This window comes from Ctenopharyngodon idella, chromosome 17, assembly GCF_019924925.1.
Source record: "Ctenopharyngodon idella isolate HZGC_01 chromosome 17, HZGC01, whole genome shotgun sequence".
Classification (NCBI taxonomy): domain Eukaryota; kingdom Metazoa; phylum Chordata; class Actinopteri; order Cypriniformes; family Xenocyprididae; genus Ctenopharyngodon; species Ctenopharyngodon idella.
Window position 1 is genome coordinate 12,592,654 of NC_067236.1, and position 25,175 is coordinate 12,617,828.

General features: G+C 37.0%; 1 protein-coding gene and 1 long non-coding RNA gene across 6 annotated transcripts; one reads left to right on the forward strand and one right to left on the reverse strand.

Annotated features, from left to right (window-relative positions):
* Window positions 1-4,876: 4,876 nt before the first annotated feature.
* Window positions 4,877-13,692, reverse strand: fosl2 (FOS like 2, AP-1 transcription factor subunit). 4 transcript variants are annotated; one of them, XM_051869326.1, is made up of 5 exons: window positions 13,513-13,692; window positions 13,060-13,273; window positions 9,452-9,706; window positions 9,218-9,337; window positions 4,877-7,081 (listed from the first exon to the last, which is right to left on the reverse strand). In XM_051869326.1, the coding sequence occupies exons 2-5, from the start codon at window positions 13,159-13,161 to the stop codon at window positions 6,533-6,535; spliced, it is 1,026 nt and encodes a 341-aa protein (XP_051725286.1). In that variant the 5' UTR covers window positions 13,162-13,273; window positions 13,513-13,692; the 3' UTR covers window positions 4,877-6,532. The 4 variants fall into 4 exon arrangements, with proteins under 4 accessions (XP_051725286.1, XP_051725288.1, XP_051725287.1 ...); XM_051869328.1 differs by having other exon boundaries at window positions 13,060-13,152; window positions 13,513-13,677; XM_051869327.1 differs by having other exon boundaries at window positions 9,218-9,325; window positions 13,060-13,672.
* A 156-nt stretch (window positions 13,693-13,848) lies between these two features.
* LOC127499163 (uncharacterized) lies at window positions 13,849-24,425 on the forward strand. 2 transcript variants are annotated; one of them, XR_007926061.1, is made up of 3 exons: window positions 13,849-14,616; window positions 18,337-18,466; window positions 22,457-24,425. It is a non-coding gene; the product is annotated as an uncharacterized LOC127499163 (long non-coding RNA). The 2 variants fall into 2 exon arrangements; XR_007926062.1 differs by having other exon boundaries at window positions 22,508-24,425.
* Window positions 24,426-25,175: the final 750 nt, after the last annotated feature.

Below are 25,175 nucleotides of genomic sequence, written 5' to 3' on the forward strand. Positions count from 1 at the left end.
GGTCGGTTTTATTCTGTTACAAGATTTCAAAGACAGACGGTTTTGTTTCGTTACGAGATTTCAATGATAGTCAGTTTTGTTCCGTTATGAGATTTAAATAATGGATGGTTTTGTTTCGTTATGAGATTTTAATGATGGTCGGTTTTGATCGGTTGTGAGAACTCAATGATAGTTGGTTTTCATTGACAGTCGGTTTTGTTCTGTTATAAGATTTCAAAGATGGTCGGGTTTGTTTGGTTATGAGATCTCAATGACGGTTGGTTTTCAGTGTCAGTTGGTTTTGTTCTGTTATAAGATTTCAAAGATGGTTGGGTTTGTTCGGTTATGAGATCTCAGTGATGGTTTGTTTTATTCATTGACGAGATACAAGCTTTCAATTCAAGCTTTCAATAACATTGGTTTTATTTGGTTATGAGATTTCAATGATAGTTGGTTTGTTCCGTTATGAGATTTTAATGATGGTCGGTTTTGTTCGGTTATGAGAACTCAATGAGCTACTCAGTCTCCCCGGAGGTCTCCCTTCCATATATAGACCAGGCTCAACCCAGTTTAGATGGTCAGTTTTATTCAGTTACGAGATTTCAATGACGTCTGTTTTATTCGGTTACGAGATTTCAAAGACAGACTTTTTTTGTTACGAGATTTCAACGATAGTCGGTTTTGTTCCGTTACGAGATTTCAATAATGGATGGTTTTGTTTTGTTACGAGATTTTAATAATAGTCGGTTATGAGAACTCAATGATAGTTGGTTTTCAGTGACAGTCGGTTTTGTTCTGTTATAAGATTTCAAAGATGGTCGGGTTTGTTTGATTACGAGATCTCAGTGACGGTTGGTTTTATTCAGTTACAAGCTAAGATTTCAAAGATGGTCGGTTTTATTCAGTTACAAGATTTCAATGACGTCTTTTTTATTCGGTTACGAGATTTCAAAGACAGTCGGTTTTGTTTCGTTACGAGATTTTAATGATGGTCGGTTTTGTTCAGTTATGAGAACTCAATGACGGTTGGTTTTCAGCGTCAGTCGGTTTTGTTCAGTTACGAGCTTTCAATGACATCGGTTTTATCTGGTTACAAGATTTCAAAGACAGTCGATTTGTTTCATTACGAGATTTTAATGATGGTCGGTCTTGTTGGGTTACGAGATCTCCATGACGGTTGGTTTTCAGTGTCAGTCGGTTTTGTTCTGTTGTGAGATTTCAAAGACGGTCGGGTTTGTTTCTTTGTTCTTTTATGAGATTTTAATGATGGTCGGTTTTATTCAGTTACTAGATTTCAATGATGGTCGTTTATATTCAGTTACGAGATTTCAATGACATCTGTTTTATTCAGTTACAAGATATCAAAGACAGTCGGTTTTGTTTTGTTACAAGATTTCAACGATGGTTAGTTTTGTTCGGTTACAAGAACTCAATGACAGTTGGTTTTCAGTCACAGTTAGTTTTGTTCTGTTATACGATTTCAAAGATGGTCTGGTTTGTATGGTTACGAGATCTCAATGACGGTTAGTTTTATTCAGTTACAAGCTTTCAATGACATCTGTTTTATTCGGTTACGAGATTTCAACGACAGTTGGTTTTGTTTCGTTACGAGATTTCAATGACGGTTGGTTTTGTTTCTTTGTTCTTTTACGAGATTTAAAAGAGTTGGTTTTGTTTAGTTATGAGATTTTAATGATGGTCGGTTTTGTTCGGTTACGAGATCTCAATGACGGTTGGTATGTTGGCAGTTTGTATGCTTCTGACTGTGTTAATAGTTAATTTCTTCTGTTACTGTTTAGCTATCGGAATAAATGTATATGGATATTTATTTAATAATGCTGTTATTCATAATTGTTATTTGTTTGAAATGGCATGAACAGGCAGGTAGGACATCCTATTATTGCATTCAGCCCGAATTTAACATTGAACCAGTATAACAAAAAGTATTTATGAAAAAACATTACCTTTAGCCTAACTAAAACAGTGAACCTGAAGAGTTAGAATCTGAAACATTTCTAGCCCAGCCCTTTAACCATTGACTACATCTACACAAGAGTCAGTTAGGGTGTCTTTAAAGAAATCCTTCTGGCTGCACATAAGAAACAACTCTCATGTTATGAATATTATTTCTGCTTTCCTTATGATTTCTTAGAAGAAATATAAGCTTTCATATCTCGAATGAACCTTATATCTTTCATTCCTAATCTGTTAATAATAATTTTAGTATAATTACATTTTTATATAGACATACTTTACTTAAATGTGTTGATTTTAAATAAGAATGTTGAAAATGGAAAAACGTAAATAAACCTATATGTGTCATAAACCTATATGTAGCACTCTTTAACCACTAAGTGGCAGTATAACTCCATTGTGTCATGTGCCATTTTTACCTGTTGACTGTTTATACATTTCAAATACAACCATTTATTGTCCTTAAGTGCAACAGATAGATAGATAGATAGATAGATAGATAGATATTATATTGTTATGTATGTTATATATGTTATTATATTCTATCAGTAAACTATTTTATTTTATTTTCAGTAATTTTAGCAGTGAATCTTCTGAAAACCATTTGAAAGAGCATAATTCTTAACTCTTTCCCCACCATTGATGTAATTTTCCGACAAGTATGTGTTGGGGCAGTCAATTATTCATTCAAGACACGATGTGCTTATCAGGCAAGGCAACCATAAACAAATAATATTTTAATAGTCCCTTTCCAATGGATTTTTTGCAAGCATCTTGTAAGGCATAAAAAAATAACTATCTATATGTCTGTCTATCTATCTATCTATCTATTGCACTTAAGGACAACAAAGTGGTTGTATTTGAAATGTATTAACAGTCAACAGGCAAAATATGGCACACTACACTTAGTGGTTAAAGAGTGCTACATATAGGTTTATGACATTTTACATTTTTCTATTTTCAACATTCCTATTTAAAATCAACACATTTAACTTAAAGTAGGTCTATATAAAAATGTAATTATACTAAAATTATTATTAACAGATTAAGAATGAAAGATATAAGGTTCATTCGAAATATGAAAGCTTACATTTCTTCTAAGAAATCATAAGGAAAGCAGAAATAATATTCATAACATGAGAGTTGTTTCTTATGTGCAGCCAGAAGGATTTCTTTAAAGACACCCTAAGTGACTCTCGTGTAGATGTAGTCAATGGTTAAAGGGCTGGGCTAGAAATGTTTCAGGTTCTAACTCTTCAGGTTCACTGTTTTAGTTAGGCTAAAGGTAATGTTTTTCATAAATACTTTTAGTTATACTGGTTCAATGTTGAATTCGGGCCGAATGCAATAATACGATATCCTAAATGTATCAACAGTCAACAGGCAAAATATGGCACACTACACAATGGAGTTATACTGCCACTTAGTGGTTAAATAGTGCTACATATAGGTTTATGACATTATTTTACATTTTCTATTTTCAACGTTGCTGTTTAAAATCAACACATTTAAGTTAAAAGTCGGCCTATATAAAAATGTAATTATACTAAAATTATTATAAACAGATTAGGAATGAAATAAATACAACGCTTCCTTTCCATCGACGGAATTTTTCGGCTTTCCCTGTTTTCACTGTTATACGGTAGGGGGCGCTATTACGCATCTTCTGAAAGAGTAGAGAATCTACGGATCAAAACACAGGAAAAATGGAGCAGAAACAAGTGATAAAAAAACTTCTAACGCACGTTGTATTTTCACAGCTTTTTGTTTAAACTTGTTTTTTTTTTTTTTTCGTGAAACGTACTCACATTTAAGTGTTGATTAAAAAGGAATGCATGAAGCTATAATAAAACGGGATTTTTTTTTGGTTTTTATGCTCTTTTAATATATTGCATGTTCAGAAATTCATACAACAAAATATTATGGGGGCCATGAAATTATAAAAAACGCTGGCCGTGGCTGGCAACTTTTAAGTGCTGTGATATACTGTATCTGAAATGATTTTTTTTTTTTTTTTAAATATAATTTCATCACAATTGTTTGTCATAATAGTTTATAATGTGCAATAATTCTGTACACAGAATACACATCTCAGAATTTAAAACTGAAATATTTATTTCAAAATAAAAGATTTCCAAACATACACATGAATTTGGCCTAAAGCTCAACACATAACTGCAAAACAGCCATTAATGTTTTTAAATGGACTCACTTCTTACCAAAATCTCAAACTTGGTAAATCATTTTCAACCTCATACATAATCAATACAAAACTTGATCAGGTGAAATGAGACAATGGGTCATCCATTTATAATAATGCAAGATAATGAATGCACCTTTAACCAAAACATCAGTCTGGACATTTAAAATGTATGTGTATAGAGTGATTCTTCAAGTGAAAGTAAACCCCCAGTAAAGCATATGGCCAAATTAGTATCCTAACATACAAGTTTATTTATTTTTTACATAAAGTGCAGCTCGCTAAATCTTGATATTCAGAACTACAGAAGAAGCATTGATGACCTATGAACAGGAAATATTGTACATAAAAATGTACATACTGAATGTACATGCTTATTTTGCTCATTGTTTCCTTTACTTCTTCATCCCCATTTATGAAATAATGATTTTATGTATTTATCAAAACAAATATTATTGATGTCTTATATTGACATTAACATCATTTACTGCTACGGATAAAGCAAAGCTGTCTATCAAAGTTAGGATGAATAAATCTGCATTTTTGATTATGTGCAGAAATTAAGAGATGAATGAATAACTGATGCATAAAGCAGGTGCATTCAACCATCTTGTGATTGGTTGAACACAGAAGCAGCACATTGCAACAATGAGATATCCAACAAACCCAAAACACTGTGCACAAATAAATAAATGCACAAGCAAAATACGACTATCCAAAAAATACCACTTTGGAAATGTTTTTATTATCATTATAATAAATTTAAATTACCAAATGAACAAACACTGCTTTACATATTGCTGTTTTTGTAGGTTGTTTTCTGTCTTTCAACAGTTAAAGCAATAAAAAAAGAGAAAGAGAGAGAGAGAGAAGAGAAAGAGAAAGAGAGAAATACAGACCGATAAGCAGGACATGTGCAGAAAGCTGTACAGATGGCTTGCTCAAAATTACACAGGGGTCAAAGACTGACAGAGAACAGTTTACAGCACACTGTCCATAAACATCTTTCTTGTTTTTTTTTTCTTTTCTTTTTTTGGTATTAAATTGGTTTTTGCAACTAGAAACGCTCATACTCGATTTAACAAACACTGAAATCGTCTCTTAGATCCTTGAAAGCTCCTGACATAAATAAGCAACAAAGTCCTTCAAATAGAAGCCACATTTGTTTTGTTTCTGTTTGCTGCATACTGTACAACAAAATACTCCCATTCACCCTCAGTTATTATCTGACTGTGGCAACAGTAACCTTGAGAGCTCTCTGAAATTCAGCCTCATTTTCCAAGGAATGTTTTTAAAGAAATATTGCAGTTTGTATCTTTTCTTCAGTATCTGATGCACAACTCACCTTTTGCATCAAACTTTCAATATCATTCTGCATTCCATTTAATCCATCATTGTAAGGAATGGTGTTTTATTCGATTGCAAGGTTGCTGACAAAGTGCATCTGTTCTCAAGTGCGGCAATCAAAGCCAACCAGTGTTTCAGGGAGAAGTGCTCATATGGCTGATGTATTTAATTCAAACTGTACCCTGAAAAAAGGGCCAGCCAAGACATAAAAGTACATATTATAAAAGTAATACATAGTTTTCTTTTCTTTCTTTCTTTTTTTATTTGAAAACCACAGTGTGCGCCAATACAAAAGCGGTATTGCCATGTCAGGGTTAGAGGCAGAGCCTAATATGGCTGGAGTTTCCCTCATGTACACCGTTATATTGTGTTGTGTGTGCAATTGCTTCTAGTAATGCTTGTATGGCTCACTGACACAAGACAAAAATCCCTGACAGTAGATTCGCTGATGCTATAAAGTGTTTTTTTCTGTTTACTTTACATAACAAAAGCTATGTAAATTTGGCAAATTATCTTAGTGCTTGTGCCGCATATACAAAATATCAACAAAGGTCAGCATTTTATTATACAAGATGGTTCTTTCGACACTCAGCAGTCAGGCTCATCCAGTGAACCCTAAATATTATAAACAGCAAGACACAAAATACAATGGGACAATATTCACACGTCACAAATACAAGGATAATGACGTTCTGAGGGCGTAGTGTCCAATGTCTGATTCTGTACCTATCAAGAATTCAATTTTAAAGCAATTCCCCTCGCTTTTTAGTCAGCAGGAAATACCAAGCGGTCTGAACAGCGGTTTCCTCCAACTTTTTTCGTCTTCATTACAAAACCTCGCCACTGAAATAGCAAGTGGAATTCGCACGTACATTTAAACAACGACAACAAAAACTCTCTTCTGAAACGTTTAAATAAAACGAGCAAATTAGCCCTTGAGGGTTCTCAGCTTGGTTGAGGTGAAGTCCCCACTCAAATCCCAGCTGAGCGTGCTCTGGAGATCCACAAGAATGATGAAAGTCGAATTTTCCTTCAAAGCGCCAACAGGGTGGGAGAATTCAGGGAATCTGATGATTGGTCACCGCTGCTGCTGCTCCGACGGTGGGCTTTGGAGCAGGACTCCGACGAGGGCGATGGGCTCTCGGGCTCGAGCATGCTGGGGTATGTGAAGATGAGGCTTGGGTTGTTCGGGGTGGACACCGGGGTGGAAGCAGCCACCACGGGCGTGTTGAGGCTGTCTCCGTCAGAGCAATACATGCCGCCACCTAGGCAGATGGGCTTGATGACCGAATGCTGGGCTTTTTCTTCGTCCTCATCGTCGTCGTCATCTTCCAAAGGCTCCTGTTTAACCACCACTGGGTTGAGAGTACTCATCGGACCCCGGGGACCCAGGTTGGAACGCATGGTCAGAGAAAGGGGCGCACACTGCTGGGAGTGCAAGCTCTGATGGCGTTCTTCAAGTGGCAGTTTGCACACAGGGTTGTGGGCCACCAACATAAATTCCAACTTGTCCTTTTCCTTCTGCAGGGTCTCGATTTCTTTCTGCAGGTCAGCCTTCTCCTCCTCTAACTTCTCAGTTTCCTTGAATGAAAAAAGAAATACAAAGAATGATTATGCTGTATTTTGCCTGATACTCTTTTGGCTTGTGATTGTCGTCAGGGTGTTATGTAGTGGTGCTCTTGGTGGTTTCTTACTGGATTTAGTCAAAAGACCTCACCCCCAAATGTCTATATATGATATTCTGGTCTTTAATGTACAGTGAGCCTATACTAGGGCTGTACCAGGGTTGCCAAGTATGCGGTTTTCCAGCGGAATTGGGTTATTTATTTTTTTATTTTTTGCATAAATTATATTTGACTGAAATTCTTGTATTGAAATATTTGGTAACCCTTCAGTATAGGGAACACGTATTCACTATTAACTACAACTTTTGCATCAATTAACTCCTAATTTACTGGTTATTAATAGTAAGGTAGTTTCTTTAGCGTTTAAATTTAGGTACTAGCTAGGATTAAGGGATGTAGAATAAGGCTTTATAAGTACTAATAAACAACCAATATACTAGTAATATGCTAGTAATATGCAAGCTAATAAGAAACTAGTTAAAAGTGAGAATTGAACCCTAAAATAAAATGTTACCAAATATTTTATATTCCTTCAATGATAAAACTGCACTAGATGTTAAAGGGTTAGTTCACCCAAAAATGAAATTTCTGTCATTAATTGCTCACCCTCATGTCATTCCACAACCGTAAGACCTTTGTTCATCTTCGGAACGCAAATTAAGATATTTTTGATAAAAGGTTTTTTTTTTTTTTTTTTTTTAATCTCCCATAGAAAGCAACGGAATTACCACATTCAAGGTCCAGAAAAGTACTAAAGACATCGTTAAAACAGTCAACATGACTACAGTGGTTTAACCTTAATGTCATGAAGTTGAAAAAACAAAATAGCGACTTTATTCAACTATTTTAACAATGTCTTTACTACTTCTCTGGACCTTGAATGTGGCAATTTCATTGCTTTCTATGGGAGATAAAAAACCTCTTGGATTTCATAAAAAAGATCTTAATTTGTGTTCCGAAAATTAATGAAGGTCTTGTGGATTTGGAACGACATGAGGGTGTGTACTTAATGACAGAAATTTCATTTTTGGGTGAACTAACCCTGTAAGTTTCATGATCACTATATATAGTGGTTTTCATTTTGCATAACGGTGACTGTAAAATATGCATTTTAGGTATGGGAATGGCATGTTTTGTTATTTGGGATATGGTTATTGGGTTATTTTTGACTGGCCATCAGGCTAGTTTTGGTTACACAGACCTGGCAACCCTGGCCTGCATATATATATATATATATATATAATATATATATATATATATATATATAAAAAATAAAACTGAAAACGCAACATGGCTTAGTGCAATAATCAAATTGCAAATGTTGTCCCGAACCTTTCCCTGATTGAACTCTCAGAGCACTTTAGCACTATTAGCACTATTAAAGACATGCCCACAAATAAATTTAAGCTGTTCACATTCCTTTGTTGAATGCTTGAAAACAAAACCAAGTGTTTCGAAACAATCATCCAAGCATCCAGAAAGTTCAAAGACTGACATAACAATGTGACTAGACAGTCAAAGAAAGCTGTAGCTGTCTTTGCCTTATTAATTTGTCTATGAGGAAGAAGGAAACTAAAATGAAAACAAACGCTGAATTTACAAAGAAAGAAACACATTGGAAGAAAGAGTCTAGTTATTGTCACAGGGGATGCAGTTCCTTATTTGGTGAGGAATGAAGCAGAGATTGGGGGAAGGGAAGAGAGAAGATAGTGTGTGGGGTTTGATGGTTAGCTGCGGTTTCCTCCTCGAACAATATCAGATGTTTGCTTCCCTCCAACCCCCTGTAGCACATTCCTCCTTCATGTTTCAGGTCTGACAGCCTGAGAGATGCCATTATAAAGCTAAGTAGTTCAATTACAGCCAGCATTGTCTGGGACTCGGGGCATTCCCAAGACTTCCAGACAACACTGGTCTTCTGTGGTTGTAAAACTTGTCTTTTTAGGGTCCCTTCAGATTTTAACCACTGAGAATTGCATGAAAATAAATATAATATTTTGTAGGCATGTCATTTGGGGTATTTGGTAAACATGTTTTCCATGTTAGTAATTTTAGAAAATGCTTGTTTCTTTGTAACAGCCATTAGAAAACTCACCCCTTGCAGCATCTCGGTCAGTTCTCTTCTGCGGTTCCGACATTTTGCTGCAGCTAGTTTGTTTCTTTCTCGCCTGACTCTCCGTTTTTCTTCTTCCTCTGGGGTGAGCTGCAGATAAAACTATGAGTGAGATTTTACAGTTGTTTGTCAGAAATCATTGTGAAAAATCAATCCTTGCATCTTGGAAAAAATTTTTTGTTTCTGTACCTCAAAGGTGAAAATTGCAACACTAACCTGCTCATCTCGCTTACGTCGACCACGGGCGTCGCCGATGGACCGGATGACCCCGGGCCGTGTGAGAGCTGTGTGGCTGAGGAGGCCCGGGCCGCTAGACACAGACAGGCCGTACGGGTGAGGCCGGGAGTACGGATTAGACATGGATGTGATTACTGTGGGCTGAACCATCCACTGCAAGTCCTGACTGGTCGTTATGGCATTAATTGTTGGAATAAAGGCACTACTAGAACCAGGCATGTCTATTCTGTACTTCTGTGGAGAAAAAAAAAAGAAAAGTATTAAGATTAATTGGAAGAAACTCTGGATTAAGAAGACTCTGACTTTCACCGTACATTAAACACTGTATGATTCATTTTTGGTCTTTGTTACTGCAGTCCCCCGAGCCACCCACTTTTTAGCCATTTTACAAATTCCCATCATCACAGACTAATGAATCATTCCACAAGCTACCTCGCTCCGCGCCCTCTTGACTGCTTGACCCCTTGAGCGACAGGGTGACACACTCACGGTGAATCATGGGAAAGCCCACAACCCTCCCTGACACAAGCCGACCAGGGTTAGATAATAGCCGCTGTGATGCAATGGGCAACAGATTTACCGCTGTGTGGGTATACAACCGATTTTTGTTTTTTTAGAAACAAACTACGTCTTATAAGAAGTGTGTATGACTTCTAAGAAGAACACACTGTTCATAAGACAATTACAATTGACTCAAAATCACGTGTTGTTTGTCTTTAATGCCAACTGCCTTTGAACTTTTGAGGTTGTCTGTAAACTTAGAAATGAAAAATTTGCAAATATTAGATTAAGTTTAATAAAACCTCCGTTTTAAAGTGTATGCTACTGGTAAACTTAACTTTCTTCTTATTTTCTTGCTGTTGGTAAACAGATTTCCATGCAATAATCTAATCACATGCAACAATTTGCACAAGAAAGAGTTTTTTTTTTTACAGTATGTGTGATTTTTTTGTATCATTTTGCTGAATACAATTATACTATACATATAAAAAACTTTACATTTGTTACTGTTATTTATTTTTATTAAATAACATTAACAAGTATTTTAATTGCTAATTAACATTAATTACCATTACTAATACTCAATATAAATAATGCTGGAATGTTTAATATCAATTTAGAAAAGTTTAATATCATGAAACTTTGTTCATATATAGTCATTCTTGATCATATGTGAACTTATGATCTGTAAGAGACTACAGAGTGATAGTTAATGACTTACAAACAAGCATTACCCAAATATTCTTTGGGAAATACAATCAAAATATGTTTTTTTTACATTTGTAATCTGACAAACGCTGAATCAGGTTATGAGACTGCTCTTCTGTTTCACTCAGCCGGGAAGCTGAACTGGGACCCCGCGCCAGCACATTCCATCCACCAAATTCCATTCCATTCACACATTTCTGGTGGGATTTTAACGGGAAACTGACTTCATGTGACGGACAAAGTTTACCGCAAATCATTTGGAGGCGAATGAATTACGGGAAATACCAGCAATCATTATGTGTATGAAAAACAAGCATTATTTTAAAACATAAAAGCTGAGGGTCAATGTTCGTAAGACTCACTTTAGAGTTTTATTTTCACTAAAAGCAACATGTTAGTACAGAATAGTTTTCCACTGTTAAGTATTGCGAAAGACTAACTACCAGGAACTGTTGCGTTTGCTTCCCACTGAATCCATGACGAAAGACCGGGAAGATCAACATAAAAACATATTACTGAATCATTCTCTGTTGTGTTGCGAAATTAGCTTTTCTCTTGAAATGTATACTACCCGAATTCCCTCCACTTGATTTTCCCCCGAAGGTGTCAAAACAAAATGCTGGAATCGAAAGGGGGCAGTTTATTCCACGAGTTCAGTAGCTTAAACAGCAAGACGATGATGTTAGAGAATTTCTGACAGGAGCTGTTAAATGTTCCAGATGTGATTAAAATACCAACGTCTGGGGAACAAGCTGCCAAATTGACCCGGTACACAAGCTCTTATTCATTCGCACTGAGAACCAGTTCGGAAAAAAAAACTGTCTGAAACACTTCATGAAGAAGAGATGCTGGTAGTACTTTACTTGAAACATTATGTAGGCTATAATCCATTTAAACGTAATACTCTTGGTAGCTATAAACATGTAGCTTATTATTATAATACTGTGGTTGACTGTGGTTATCATCATCTACGATAACATACAAATGATTATTAAAGTGAGCTGTGAGACATAAGGATACCATTATTAAGCATCATTTAAATAAAACGTGATAGTGCTTTTTTAACTACTTTTTTTTCTCAGCATGGACCATTTTGCGAGTTTGTCCATGCACAAAGTCGCAATCCCATCACTGAAAAACATGCGTTTTGAAATATAAATATTTAACTAGTAAATTGAATGTTATCAGATAGAAAGACCATGGGGTGCCATTTCATTTAATTCAACATATTAGTTCATAAAAACGTACAAGCCTAAAGTTTGTGTAAAGTGTCTTCATTTTCTAGCTAGGCTGCAAGCTTTCATCCTTTTTTTTTTTTTTTTTTTTTTTTTAAAATACTTTTGCCATGTACGCGAGATCCGAATTAGCTTTCTTTTCTCCATTCTAAACTTTACAGTTCAACTACCGTAAAGACTAAAACAAAAACTGAAAGGTATTTTCAGATAAACAAATGATAACTAAGCATGCTCTGAAGGTTAGTAAAATGCATTCGCTCTGTGGAAGTCCCGGAAGTGTGGCATTCTGTGGCCACTACGTGCGCACTCTCCGTGGGTTTATTTCACATTACGCACACCACCCACGCCACTGCTGCCCTTATCTGACTAGATGCCTAATTCCACGGAAACATAATGTTATGAGTGCCAACATGTGCACTATCTTAACAAAATATAGATTGCAAGAAGAAAAAAAAAAAATCTCTTCTGGGAATCATTTATTAAGCGAGTGAGACGGATTCCTCGGAGAGGATTTTTACGCGTTTTACGCAGATGCGTATAAGCTGTGTCCTCCATGCACTTTCTTTTTTTTTAAATAATGATCAGATACGATTTTAAAACATAGCAATAAAAAGACAGTTATGCATAAAAAATGTGGCAAGCACACAGGTAACCTATACCTACTTATATAGGCTACTTATAGGACACATCGTCCGTCTGTTCCCATATGCAATAATCGAATGTCCAGTTTGCACAACACTTGTATTGCTCTTCAAATCAAGTATACAAAGCCACTGAATGTAGTTCAATTTAAAAAATGAAAACGACGACCAATGACCCTGACTGCAAGTCCTCTATGTATAAAAAGTTTGGTCTCATTTTACATCGCAGTTTTTGTATGACTTTAATATGTGCTAATGTGTTATTATTTTGCGGAGCTGTTTGTAGGCTAATTACATATTGCTATTGATGTTTATAGTAATAAAATGAAGTATGTGTAGGCTAATGTAGTATGAGCACTGTATGTATAAAGTCTCTGAAGAGGATAAGCTAAGTGCACATTGTTACCGGTTAGTTTAGGATTAATTATGATAACATGGTAGGCCTATTTATGCAAACCCGAAGAGCGTAAACATGTAAAGTGTAATCAGGAGACTCGGGCACCTGGTAGTTGGAGGCAGGGATGGGGCTGGTGTCCGGGTGCGCTGGTGAGCTGCTGCTGCCGCGGGAGGACGTGTCGTAAGTCCCGGTGTAATCCTGGTACATGATCCAGGGAAAGAGGAGGAAATTTCAGAAGGTTGATAATGAATTCCCACACGATCAGTGTCTTCAGTGGCAAAAAAGCACTTCCAAGCAAAGCGATTCCTCTATACCTAATCTAAAAATGATATCCAAAATAGGCTACTTTAATGGTCAGTATGTTAAATCCAGGCATATCTTTGTAATATTCTATTATTAGAGAAGTCAGCGATCTCAAATGCTGTAGTCTCTTTAATAGTCCAATAAATTGATGTTTCCGTGTAAAACTAATATCTAATAATCATCGCTACTGAGATGTTCTGCTAGAACCAGATGAAAATGAAAAAAAAAAAAAAAAAAAATCTGTGATGCACCTACTTTTCTTCAGTGAACTCGGTGCTCTTGTAGGTTTAGTCCTGTGCCTATAGCAGTGACTCACGGCAGTGATGAGTGTACCGCTGGACTTTGTTGAACTGATTTTGGCGACTAGGTGAACTTCAGTGCTACTTCTACAGGTCCCGTCGTTAGATGACTCACTTCAATGGCTCTACTCTACTTCGGTGCTCCGCTTATCAACGCCAACCTGCGTCTACGCGTCACAGCCTTCATAAGTCGCACAGCAAAATAGGGGTTTCAACATGTACATTTTGCAGCAATATACCAGACGTTGTTATTCACTGAAGAGTTTATGAAAAAATAGGGGTAAATGTTTAGTTACAAATTATGTACAGCAAAGTATAAATTGTTTAAGGTGTTTTAATTTGTTTTAAACTTGTTTGCTTGTACCGGCCACCCCCATTTCACAGTTGGTTTCGACCATTGACGCATTGTTTCCAAAAATGGGCAGTTGCGTCAGAGCACACGCGCATGGGTTTCCTTGGTAAAGGCACGATTAACGCGTCAGGGATTCCCTCCCCTCTTTCCCCACCTATAACTTGCACTGGGTGGTCTGTGGACACATGCTCTCGGCTCCTAAGATCACGGAACACAGCAAGAGTGTGCAGAGGTGGTCGTGGGTTTAATAGAAAGTAGCCACAAAGCATAGCTTTGCGGTCCGGATGTTGCTCTCTGAACTATAGGCTGTGCGCTTTTTAAATTACTTGAATGTATGTGCAGTTGCTCTTAAATTTCGCGTCTTCACCATGGAGTTTTGGGTTGTTTTTTTTCCCTCTCACTTTTTCGGCAGTTCGAAACAGATTCTTTAATTAATTCAATATATTTTTGTATTTTTCTGTAGGCCTATAACAAATCTTTGTTGCATCATATCTGTTTTTCAACCCATTTATCACACACTTCTCTCTCTCTCTCTCTCTCTCTCTCTCTCTCTCTCTCTCCAGGCGGAATCAAACTCATCATTATAGATCAAAGAACATATCTATCTATAGATGTCGCCAGTGGTACAATAAAGTTTATTGGGGGAGGGGAAGTATCAACAGAACACTTGAGTTTTACAGTCCAAAGTGGGGGTCCAGCTTATTTTGTGTAAGTGATAGATTTTTTTAAATGTATGAATACTTTTTAGTAATAAAATTTTGTGGATTCATAACACTTGGTTGCGATGGCTTGATGGTGGATATAAGTAACTAAAATACAATTTTACAACAGTACCAGTCGCAACCTATTGATAGACCTATTTAGTTTGACATGTCGCCATAATGCAGTGATAAACAGAAAAAGTGGAAATATTTCAACACTTCACTGCAGTAACAATCTGTTTCAGAATGAGTTCATTTATTCCGAGTTGAGTAAAACGTATGAGTGAACATTGGTGCACAGGAAATACCCATAATTAATATATTAGTATAGATGTTAGAATCAACGCTACAACCATAAACGGGTAGGCCATCAGTACTTTTATTAATTACAATAATAATAATAATGATAATAATAATAATAATTATCAAACTACACTACGATAAAACCAAATGCATAGTTAATGCATTTGCATTACACCTAATGCCTTTTGCCTTTATATCTGTCATTGGCTGTCGTATGAGTTTCTGCCATCTGATCTGATAGCTGAGCATTATGGAAAAGAACAAGAACAGGAGTGACGCGCGTTCCCAGTGATCGTGAACGTCACTCGTTGTCTGGCACAGTTCTGATCTCCTCTTAAGCAGGGAAAGAGAATTATAGCTGTTCGCAGGGTAAATTAATGCTGCGATTTCTAGTCATATACTATCGATAACTTTGAAAGAAGAAATCATATTGGTGTGCACATAAGAGAAACTATTATCATGCGATTACTATGTAGCCTACTTACAAAAAGTGGTAGATATCAGATGATATAACCATGGTATTTTGAATGATACACAATACTCCATCGCATATGTCCATAAAACATAGCATTAGTCATAATGAAGACAACACTGATAAATAGATTAGCTCCTTAACCCAGATTTTATATGAGACGCATTCGTGTTAATCTGATAACGTCTCTAGCCAGTGTATGCACGTGCCTATACTGTAATATGGGGTAAATACAACGAAGGCACATGACGGTAAGGATGCATTAACTTTAAGTAGCCTACTGATGGTTTATCACATAGGCTATTTAACTTGCTACTTTGGCTTGCACATCTTGTAAAACTTTATTTGTGATCAAATTTGTTATTGTCCACTTTCCATCACTTAATTCCACCTACTTATTTATTTTATCACCGGTTTCACAGACAATGCTTAAACGGTTAGTTCACCCAAAATGAAAATTATGTCTTTAATTACTCACCCTCATTTCGTTCCAAACCTGTACGACTTTCGTTCATCTTCGGAACACAAATGAAGATCTTTTTCATGAAATCTGAGAGCTTTCTGTCCCTCCATAGACACCTAAGTGACTACCACTTTGACGCTTCAAAAAGTTCATAAAGAGATCGGAAAACTAATCCATATTTTTGAGTAGATAATTCCAAATTTTTGCTGACACTTGATAAGCGAACAAACAGAAGCTCAACTAAACCTGCTTCACGTGCGAGAACAACCCTCTTCGGAAGCTCAGTTGTGCTGCGTAACACACGAGAATGAACCTCATTGGTTCTCTCACGCGTCAAGCAAACATGCTTGAGCTTCCGTTTACCACAACTGATGTGTGAGTTGTTGAATGTTTATATGTGAATAAAAACCTAAATTCAAACTGTTCATCATATAAAGCGATCGTGTCTCTTCAGAAAATTTGGACTAAACCACTCAATTCAAATGGATTAGTTTTACGATCTCTTTATGAACTTTTTGAAGTGTCAAAGTGGTAGTCCTCCCGTACCTGTCTATGGAGGGACTGAAAGCTCTCAGATTTCATCAAACAGATCTTCATTTGTGTTCTGAAGATGAACGAAAGTCTTATGGGTTTGGAACGACATGAGGGTGAGTAATTAATGACAGAATTTTCATTTTTGGGTGAACTAACCCTTTAAGCCTAGTCCCAGATTAAAGCTGTTTTATTTGAAAGCAATTTGCACTGACATATCTTAAAATTAGTTTTATCTCAAGATACACACCAGTAATGTTTTTTTTTTTTTCTAAGGTACGTTTATAAAAGCTACTTAAATGCCCTAATTGAACTAACGCCTAATCCTGGCTTAATCTAAGCCTTGTCTGTGAAACCAGGCCTACATGACATAGCACAAACTGGTTTGCACACATTAATGCAGAACATTATAGCTTCATCCTGGAATCTCCACAATTCTTGTCCTTCAACACAAAGGGATTCTTTTTTGATGCAGAGATCCAAGCTGCATTACGGGGTAGATGGCACTGGGCGTCTAATTAAGGTCACGATCTGCCTGGGAATCTCTTGGGTGGAGGCCGGTGAGCAACTGCTTTGTGGATTACAGACTAGTTAGAACACCTGATCTAGATTAGTGGTCCAATGATCTCTTGAAATTTTATTTGCAAGTTTCCCTGGCAACTACCAGTCTGAAACAGAACAGAGCCACAATGTGAACATTCCAGGCCTAGAGGGAATACGAAACTCAGAGGATGGAAAATGAATTCATGCTGGAATATTTCCACTGATTAAACCAATCACATTACAGTGAAGTAGAAAACATGGCCTTGGTTTGCCTATTATACATAATCTCCCTGGTGTATGAAAGACTTGCTCAAACAGTAAATGCAACACAATAATTCTCCAAGCAAAACCACAGCTGATATACAAACATCTGCAATGGCACCTAGTTTGTTGTTTCTTGTTTTCTTTACTAAGACTTAACCCTTGTGCATCAAATACTAGAGGTCTTTAGAGGACAAAAATGTCTGTCAAAAAATTGGCAAAAATTTGAAGCTTGAGAGCACAGACTTAAGACCCTTGGCAGTTTAAAAAGTTTAAAAAGTGAAACAAACAAAAAGTTATAGAGGTTTAAGTTTATGACAATGATTTATGAATATTATTTTATTTAAAATATATATTTTATAAAAGACGTTGAACTCAAAAATAGCTAGAAAACCAAAGCCATAAATCTAAACAAGTTGTGATCCAAATTTGAGGTTGATATCTCAAAAAATGAGCTTTCAGTAAGAATTTGTTTTGGCGAAGTATCAATTTTTTTCTAGTAGATGCCAGCAAAGCTCCAGTGCTATAGACAGCGGTGGGATTTGGGATTTGCAGTACAGTAGAATTTTTCTCTCTCAAATATTACACGCACACACACAATTTTTTTTTTAGTACACACATACACACATATAATACACAGAAGCAGAAAATAGGGAAAAAAGTGAATATTTGCTTTATAGGCTAAACCTGACAAAATGGCGCAATCTGGTAAATATAGTAAAAATTTTCATTTTGAAGCCTATTAACAAAGGCTGCATCATTTTATAGTTAAATGGCCCTGGGATTAAAAATTGCAGTTTTAATGGGTTTCAATGGGGTCCTGAGTGTAATGATTTTGTGTTACAATATGATATAATGATTTTTGAATACACAACTCTGCCAAAATGTATGCAGTTGGCATTAACACAGGCACAATGATCAAAAAACTAAACTGAAAAGCACACACAAGGGTTCAAAGACAACATATTATAGCAAAATTATTAAAAATATTCAAGAGTTCATGATTACTTTGAGGAACATTTAGATGATATACACAGAGAGCAGTATCTTCATAAATCACTAGGACAGCTGAGAACAATGAATGCTGTGTGAAAGACCCAAATTCTAGCTAGGCAACTTCACATTAATTTTCTTGTTTATGTGTTTGTGAATAGATAAATCTTACAGACTCGTCTTCAACTGACTCAAGAGTTGTCATGGAATGAGGCATTCTTTATTGACTTATATTTCCACCACCTGCTGTCTATAACCAAGTGGACCTATTTCAGCAAGCAGGAATGTGATGTATGCAAGCATTCTTTTTCTTATGCCCTTCTCCCTGTTACTGAACAATGTTCTCCTTTTATAACACTAACAAGGACTGTTTATGCTAGCCGGTTGTCTTAAAAAACTGGTTTTGCTGGCAGTACGCTGAATTTACCCATACACAAACACAAGCTGTGGCTTTGACCGTGGTTCTGAAAGAGTTATTACTACAAGAATCGGTTCCTGCTACAATGGAAGGAAATGCGTCACAAATGCGTGGCTGACTCAAAACAAAGAGCGACAAAACGAAGTGATGGCCACTTAGAAACAGGGGGTTGGAAAGCAGGAGCGTATAGTGGAAGAACTTAACGAATGGAGAAGAAATAGGAGAGGTGGGGGGACTTTAAAGAAGGACAGAAAGATTTATATGGTGCTTTACTGTGATAGGGTCTTCCCGTAAACCTTCGGTGTTTGGCCAAGGCAAATATGACCCATCACAGTGAGCATTTATTCCGAGAGGGCAGTAGAGGAAAGATGCAGAGGTATATCTGAGAGTTTTAACATCCTTTACCCCCTTGTTTCGCGAATTTTGTCAGGTGTCTCTTTCCGAGTGCTTTTCATCACAGGCACTGAACACAATGGGTAAAGTTGTTTCAGAATGGCGGTGGGCTTGCTCTTTTAGATTTACGAAAAGTATGAATGGGCATGGAGATGAGGAGCAAGCCTTTTGGAATGCTAATGTATTTGTTTAGAGCACAAGTGTGGACCCAGCGTTCGGCTGTCTGAGCTGATAAGGTTCCTGTAAACCTGTCTGCATGTCGTCACTGTGGCTGAGTGCTACAAACACAGAATGTCACGGTAGACAAATAGGACAAATACACTAATATGTAACAAGCCCAGGTGCGAGCTATACCACAAGCCCCACTGATGAAAAGAAGGAACGTCTGAGCATTTGTGAGCTCTTGCAAAATTGTAACACTGGTTTACTGTCAAACATCTGAGAAAACTTTTGGCAAACAGAATCAAGTGAGCTTAATTGTTTGAGTCAAATTTGTTACATATTAACTGCAACTGTCCTTTGTTGAGGAGGAGTTGAAAAACAAACATGTCCTTGTTGTTTTAAATGTAGATATACTTTATAATATACTGCTTTATAACTAGATATACTATCAAGTTTCTACATTAATAATACAATATCTAAAACATTACACTTTTTGCGCACTTCTGTGCAGCATTAAACAGTCAAACATTTTTGAGGTATATAATCTGCTTCAGATGCAGCTTCTGTGCCACATTTGCAGTGTAAAGACAGCATTAGTATTTGGTATGTTCCGCTTCCTTTTTTGCTTTAATGACAGCATTCACTCAGGCTGGCACACTCCTAGAAAAAAAGATTCAATGGTGGTCCACATACAGCAGAACTCTAGTGTTCTTGACTCAATTTTATTAAACGGTTAGTTCCTGTCCTTGATTCTGATTGGTCAATAGCTGTGTTTTATTCACGACAAAACACAGCTATGACCGCTTTACCCAAAGGTTCTGTGTATCGCTACACAACACCCTTAGCAGCGTAAACTGTATGTTCTCAATTTATATTGATCATTGAAACTATATTATGTAGAAGAGTGTTGTGAGAAAGAGATCGAGTGAGCGGGTTTAATACCTGCATACAGATTTAGCATTTTCCTTCAGGTCAGTCCTATGTTCATAACAAAAAATCTGTTCAAATGTCCGATGTATTATCTTGTCCTTTTAACAGTTAAGGGGTTTTCCCGTGACTGACAGTGCTAGTCAAAGCATTTGTCAGTTGCGTCTTGTTCCGTGTTCACAACAGTTCAGTCTTTTCAATGTAAAAGTCTTCGTTACTGACTGACACACTCATAAAGATAGTCTTTGCCGCCATCTAATGGCATAATAATATAACTTCTGTTGCTGTTCACGGTCAGGGACTTCGCGTCGTGCCTAATAACGCCCTTCAGCCGTGACTTATTCACGATACAGCACAGCCTCTTGTACCTTATTGCTTACTTAAAGAAAGCTTTACGCCAAAAAGGTTCTATATAAGGAGAAATGTATTAAATGATTGCATAATACTTTCATGTATTTTCTAGTAATAAAGTATGTTTACGAGCTGGTTAATTCAAAAAATTTAATCCAAAAAAAAAAAAAAAAAAAATAAGACTAAATTCATAAAATGATCCCATGATGGGAACCCCCTAAAAGGTTCTATATATGAAGCACCTGACATAACCATTTAAGGTTCTATATAGAACCTTTTCTTCTAAGAGTGGACAAAGTTTTATCTGTAAAGATTTGAGAATGTTGTCCTTCACTGGAAAAAAGTAAATATGACATTTTATAGAAAGGAGTTACCAAGGTCAATGTTAAATATTTGCCTAGAAACAGGTAGCATAAGCTATTATTATATTGAGTGTTTTAGCACCAGTGGAATCAGGCAATCAGCATCTAGGACTGGAACTCTCTGTTTTATCATTTCAGTGGATTTTAGAGTATGACCTTTGCATTGTACTACCCAAGTTGTGGTGCGGTAAAACGCATCATGAAGAGGTGATGCAATAAATAACTGATCATATTGTCTTATTTTCCGTTATTTCTTGCATCATCTCTTAATGATGTAAAAGCCTGATGTCAATTCTGAAGAGAACGATTCATGTTGACTCAGTGAGCAGCAGTCTATACACGAATGACCTGTTGCTACATGAGTTGAACTTCACTTGTCTCCACCTGCCTTTGTATAACACCCAATAATAAGCCTAAAGAACAGGAGAAGTGAGACAGACAAAGCAAGTGACATTCTTTCCACCTTACAGAAATGGAAACAGACGATACATCGAGTGTTACCATGACCCTGTCGAATTTCCTATAACACGAACATTCATTTCCCTTATATACAGCTATACACATATTTCTTAGGAAGGAGAATAGTCTGGGGGCAGAGTCCCTCTGTGGGGGTCTACTCCTTCGAAGCATCCATTCTGTCCGGTTGAATGAAAGCGTAATGTGAGTGTGGAAAAGTGGAAAATTTAATTAAGCAGCTAAGGGGGGTTTCAGGCACTCGGCACGAGCCTCCCCCATTATTCTGTTCACTCTACTCATTGAGTTTGCTGCCCACTGCCCACTGCCTAGATCCCCTTCTGAAGCCCTGCAGGGAAGGATCTCTAAGTTCAAGGTCGCATTCAGAGGTAAACAGTTTACAGCTGTGCTGTAGTCACATTAAGCAGTAGTGAAGCATTTAACTTCTGCATCAAAAATGAATTAAAAGAGTATGTTTTTTGATCTAGCACACTACAGACAATTAATAGTCCCCTATAACCATATTGAAAAATTATGATTTATGGCTAAATTGAAAGATTAACACATTATACAGTTGAAACGGGATAATCAATCACAAAATTCTTTATTTAGTTAATAACATGGAAATAGTGCATGTTTTTTAGGCTTAAATTAGATGTTGAATAACAGATTTACAGTGTGACACTACTGAACTCTATTACGTGTGAACAGAGTTTGCACATCACTGACTCTATATAGTTGAATATCTCATCATTAACTTGTTTTACTTTACTAGTATTTATAGGTCCTAACTTAATAAAACAAGCTGTGTTACTATGAGGAATGATTACCTCAAAATGTAGATCTGTATGCAGGTGTTTTATCTAAATGAAGTACATACACCACTTTCGCTTTTGCTCACGTGTCAGCGATTGCCCCATTGGCACACGTGCCATAGGTTGCCGACCCCTGTTTTAAACTATTTGACTCATAGAGTTATTAAAGGATGCAGTAACAACTCTGAATGCATCTTCTCCTTCAAGTCAGAACTATCTGTTTTATTAAATGTGCACAAAATTATTGATATATCCATTTATTCTAAGAACAAGCTCTGTTCGATTTAAGCAGCAGCAATAAATAAATGTCTGGAGTTTCATGTAAATATTCTTTTAGAATACATAGAGGACTGTAGGGTTTACAAAACACCTAAAAAGATTCCTGCCTTTTGATCTGCAGTGTGCACCTGTCCGTGCGACTCTACCTTGAATTCATCACTCCTTCTGACAGGTCAATCAGCCAGACAGGCCATCAGAGCGCATCTCCCAGCCTGACAGCGGTCAACACTCAATCCAGCATGACAGTTGACCAGGTACTGCCGCCAGCCAGGCACTACCGCACATGGAGAGGAGGAGGAACGTGAGGAATGTGGAAGGGGATGAGTCTTTGGGGATGGAAAAGTAGTTAAGAGACCTGTAAGTATGCACAAAATGAGATTCCAAATCTCAAAAAGACTTGCTCAAAAAAGTCACACAATAATATGATTGTATCTTTAAAGTGAGGTCACATTAATAAAATGTCAGTTAAAATTCTGTGGGTAAAAAAGGTCCATTGTCTATTGTCGATAATGTAGCGATGTACAGGTCAAACAGAGGTCGTATTGGAACCAAGCAGCTTTCTGTTTTGTGAATTAACATGACCAACTTGAAAACGAGCAAAATCTGCATAGGGAACTTTTTTGCCCCAATTGCACAGAGTCCACAGAGCAATGGTAAATGTATTTTAGGGGCTTTCGCACCAGGTAATTTTAGGAACTCAGTTATAGGAACTAGTCACCAGGGCGGTCCCCAGAAAACTAAATGTTCCCCTAGGGCCATTTTTGAGGTTGCATTCGCACTGCCAGTAGGAACTCTGAAGTGATGCAAGCAGGCTGACAGCAACGTCATTTAAGCACGGCATTCAACAGCGTCAACAACTGGAGGATGGAGGACTCTGTGATCAGAGATGTGTTTTTATTATTGTGTCAAAGGAGATGGAATGCAGACGTGTAAGTCATGCGATTGAAAGAACAAAAAGGAGGGCTAAGAGACACAGGCCCAGTTTCACAGACAAGGCTTAGATTAAGCCAGGATTAGGCCTTAGTTCAATTAGAACATTTAAGTAGCTTTTATAAATGTGCCTTAAAAAAAAAAAAACATTACTGGTGTTCATCTTGAGACAAAACAATGGCACTGACATATGTGACCCGTGCTGGGAAAATGAGTTGCAATGAGCAAATTAAAAAGTTGTTATACAATCTCTATTAAAAAACCTTCAAAATGAAGTATGATTTGTTGGAATCTGACAAAAAATGACTGTGCTACACCTGTTTGAAGTCTATAGAGTCAGCAAAGTCAATTTTGCGAAAAATCGAATTAAAATTTTCTGAAGGTTTCAAAATGAAATCACCTAGCAACCATACCTTAAAATCCCTCTTAATAACACCTAATTTGGCACACACCTCGTCAAAGCCAAATATCTATAGGAAAATATATATATTCAACTTTTTTCAATATTTTACTTCAGTATTTTGAAGTACTGTAATTCTGTTTATATGTGTATATTGGGGACGCGCTGTCTGAGGCGTGCGAGCGCTTCGGATCTGTCAGCGCGAGTAAGATTGTTTTGTTTACATCAGCATGAGTTTGAAAATCATGTCACTGGTTCAAACTCATGCCATCAAAAATTCGCTATGAATATTCACAAAACATTAAAACGATATCAAACTTGTGCTGAGAGGAAGCGCGAGTGGTGAAGCGAGCAGAGAAAAACTGTATTTTTCATGGACAAGGGAAAGGTACTCCTCTCAGAAAACATACAAATAAATATACTTTTAGATGTTTAATTGCTATTTGGAGCATTTGGATCACTAAATGGGGGCTTAATGAACTAATTTTTGTAAAATCCTCAAATTCGAACAAAACTGACATTTTTGACTTGTTTTGCCTGTAGCTCGTAAGTAGCCAGTGCGCATTCTGACTCATTTTGCCAGCACGGGTCACATATTTTAAGATATGTCAGTGCGAGTTGCTTTCAGTTGAAACAGCTCAAACATGCATTTTAGTCTGGGACTAGACTTAAGCCTTATCTGCGAAACCGGTCAGCAATCTCCAACGACAACTTGCAGTGCTACATATGATCGAGGCTGAGAAAATAACAGAACGATACAAAGGTGCAGTTAACATGAGTTTTTTTGTATGATTGTCTTATCGCTGTTTTCATAGTTCGTGGAGTTATAGTTCATGTATAAACTGTGTGTTTACACTGCTTTTTAAAAAAGGTGGGTGCCAGTGTTTCGTATGGCATGCATTCGGCCATTCAACATACACTTACGTCACTGGTAGTTCCTGTTGTGCTGGGTTAGACCCAGCTCTGAAGAAGCTAATTTTGTCCCCCCCAAAATCGTTCCAATAACTAAAATCATTCCCAGTTCTTGAGGTGCAGACACGCCAAAAAGCGGGTACTTCTGCCAATAGTTATAGGAACTATGAAAACGTTCCTCCGGTGCGAAAGCCCCTTTAGTCACTGACAAATGTTCCATTCCAAATGGAATGTCAGTCCCTTTAATTCCATGTTAAATTGGGGAAAGCCAATAGCTCTGTGCCAGGGCTGAAGCACCTGAGGGGTTTGCTTCTATAAATCCATGACAGGTCTAAATCGAACGCTAACAATTTGCAGCCCAGAGGAAGATGGGACAAAATCTGCATTCATCTCGTCATCCCCCATCATAACCCAAAGAAAATGGAAAAAAAAAATATTAAAAAAAAAATAAACCAAGACCCAAAAATGTGAGGGGGAGACAACAGCAGAAACCAGCCAGAGCCAGAAACAGACCGTGTTTGATCCGCTTAGCATGGCTCTCTCCTGCCTTTTGATGCATGGCTAGGAGGAGAGTAATTAGCAATTAACAATCAGAGCT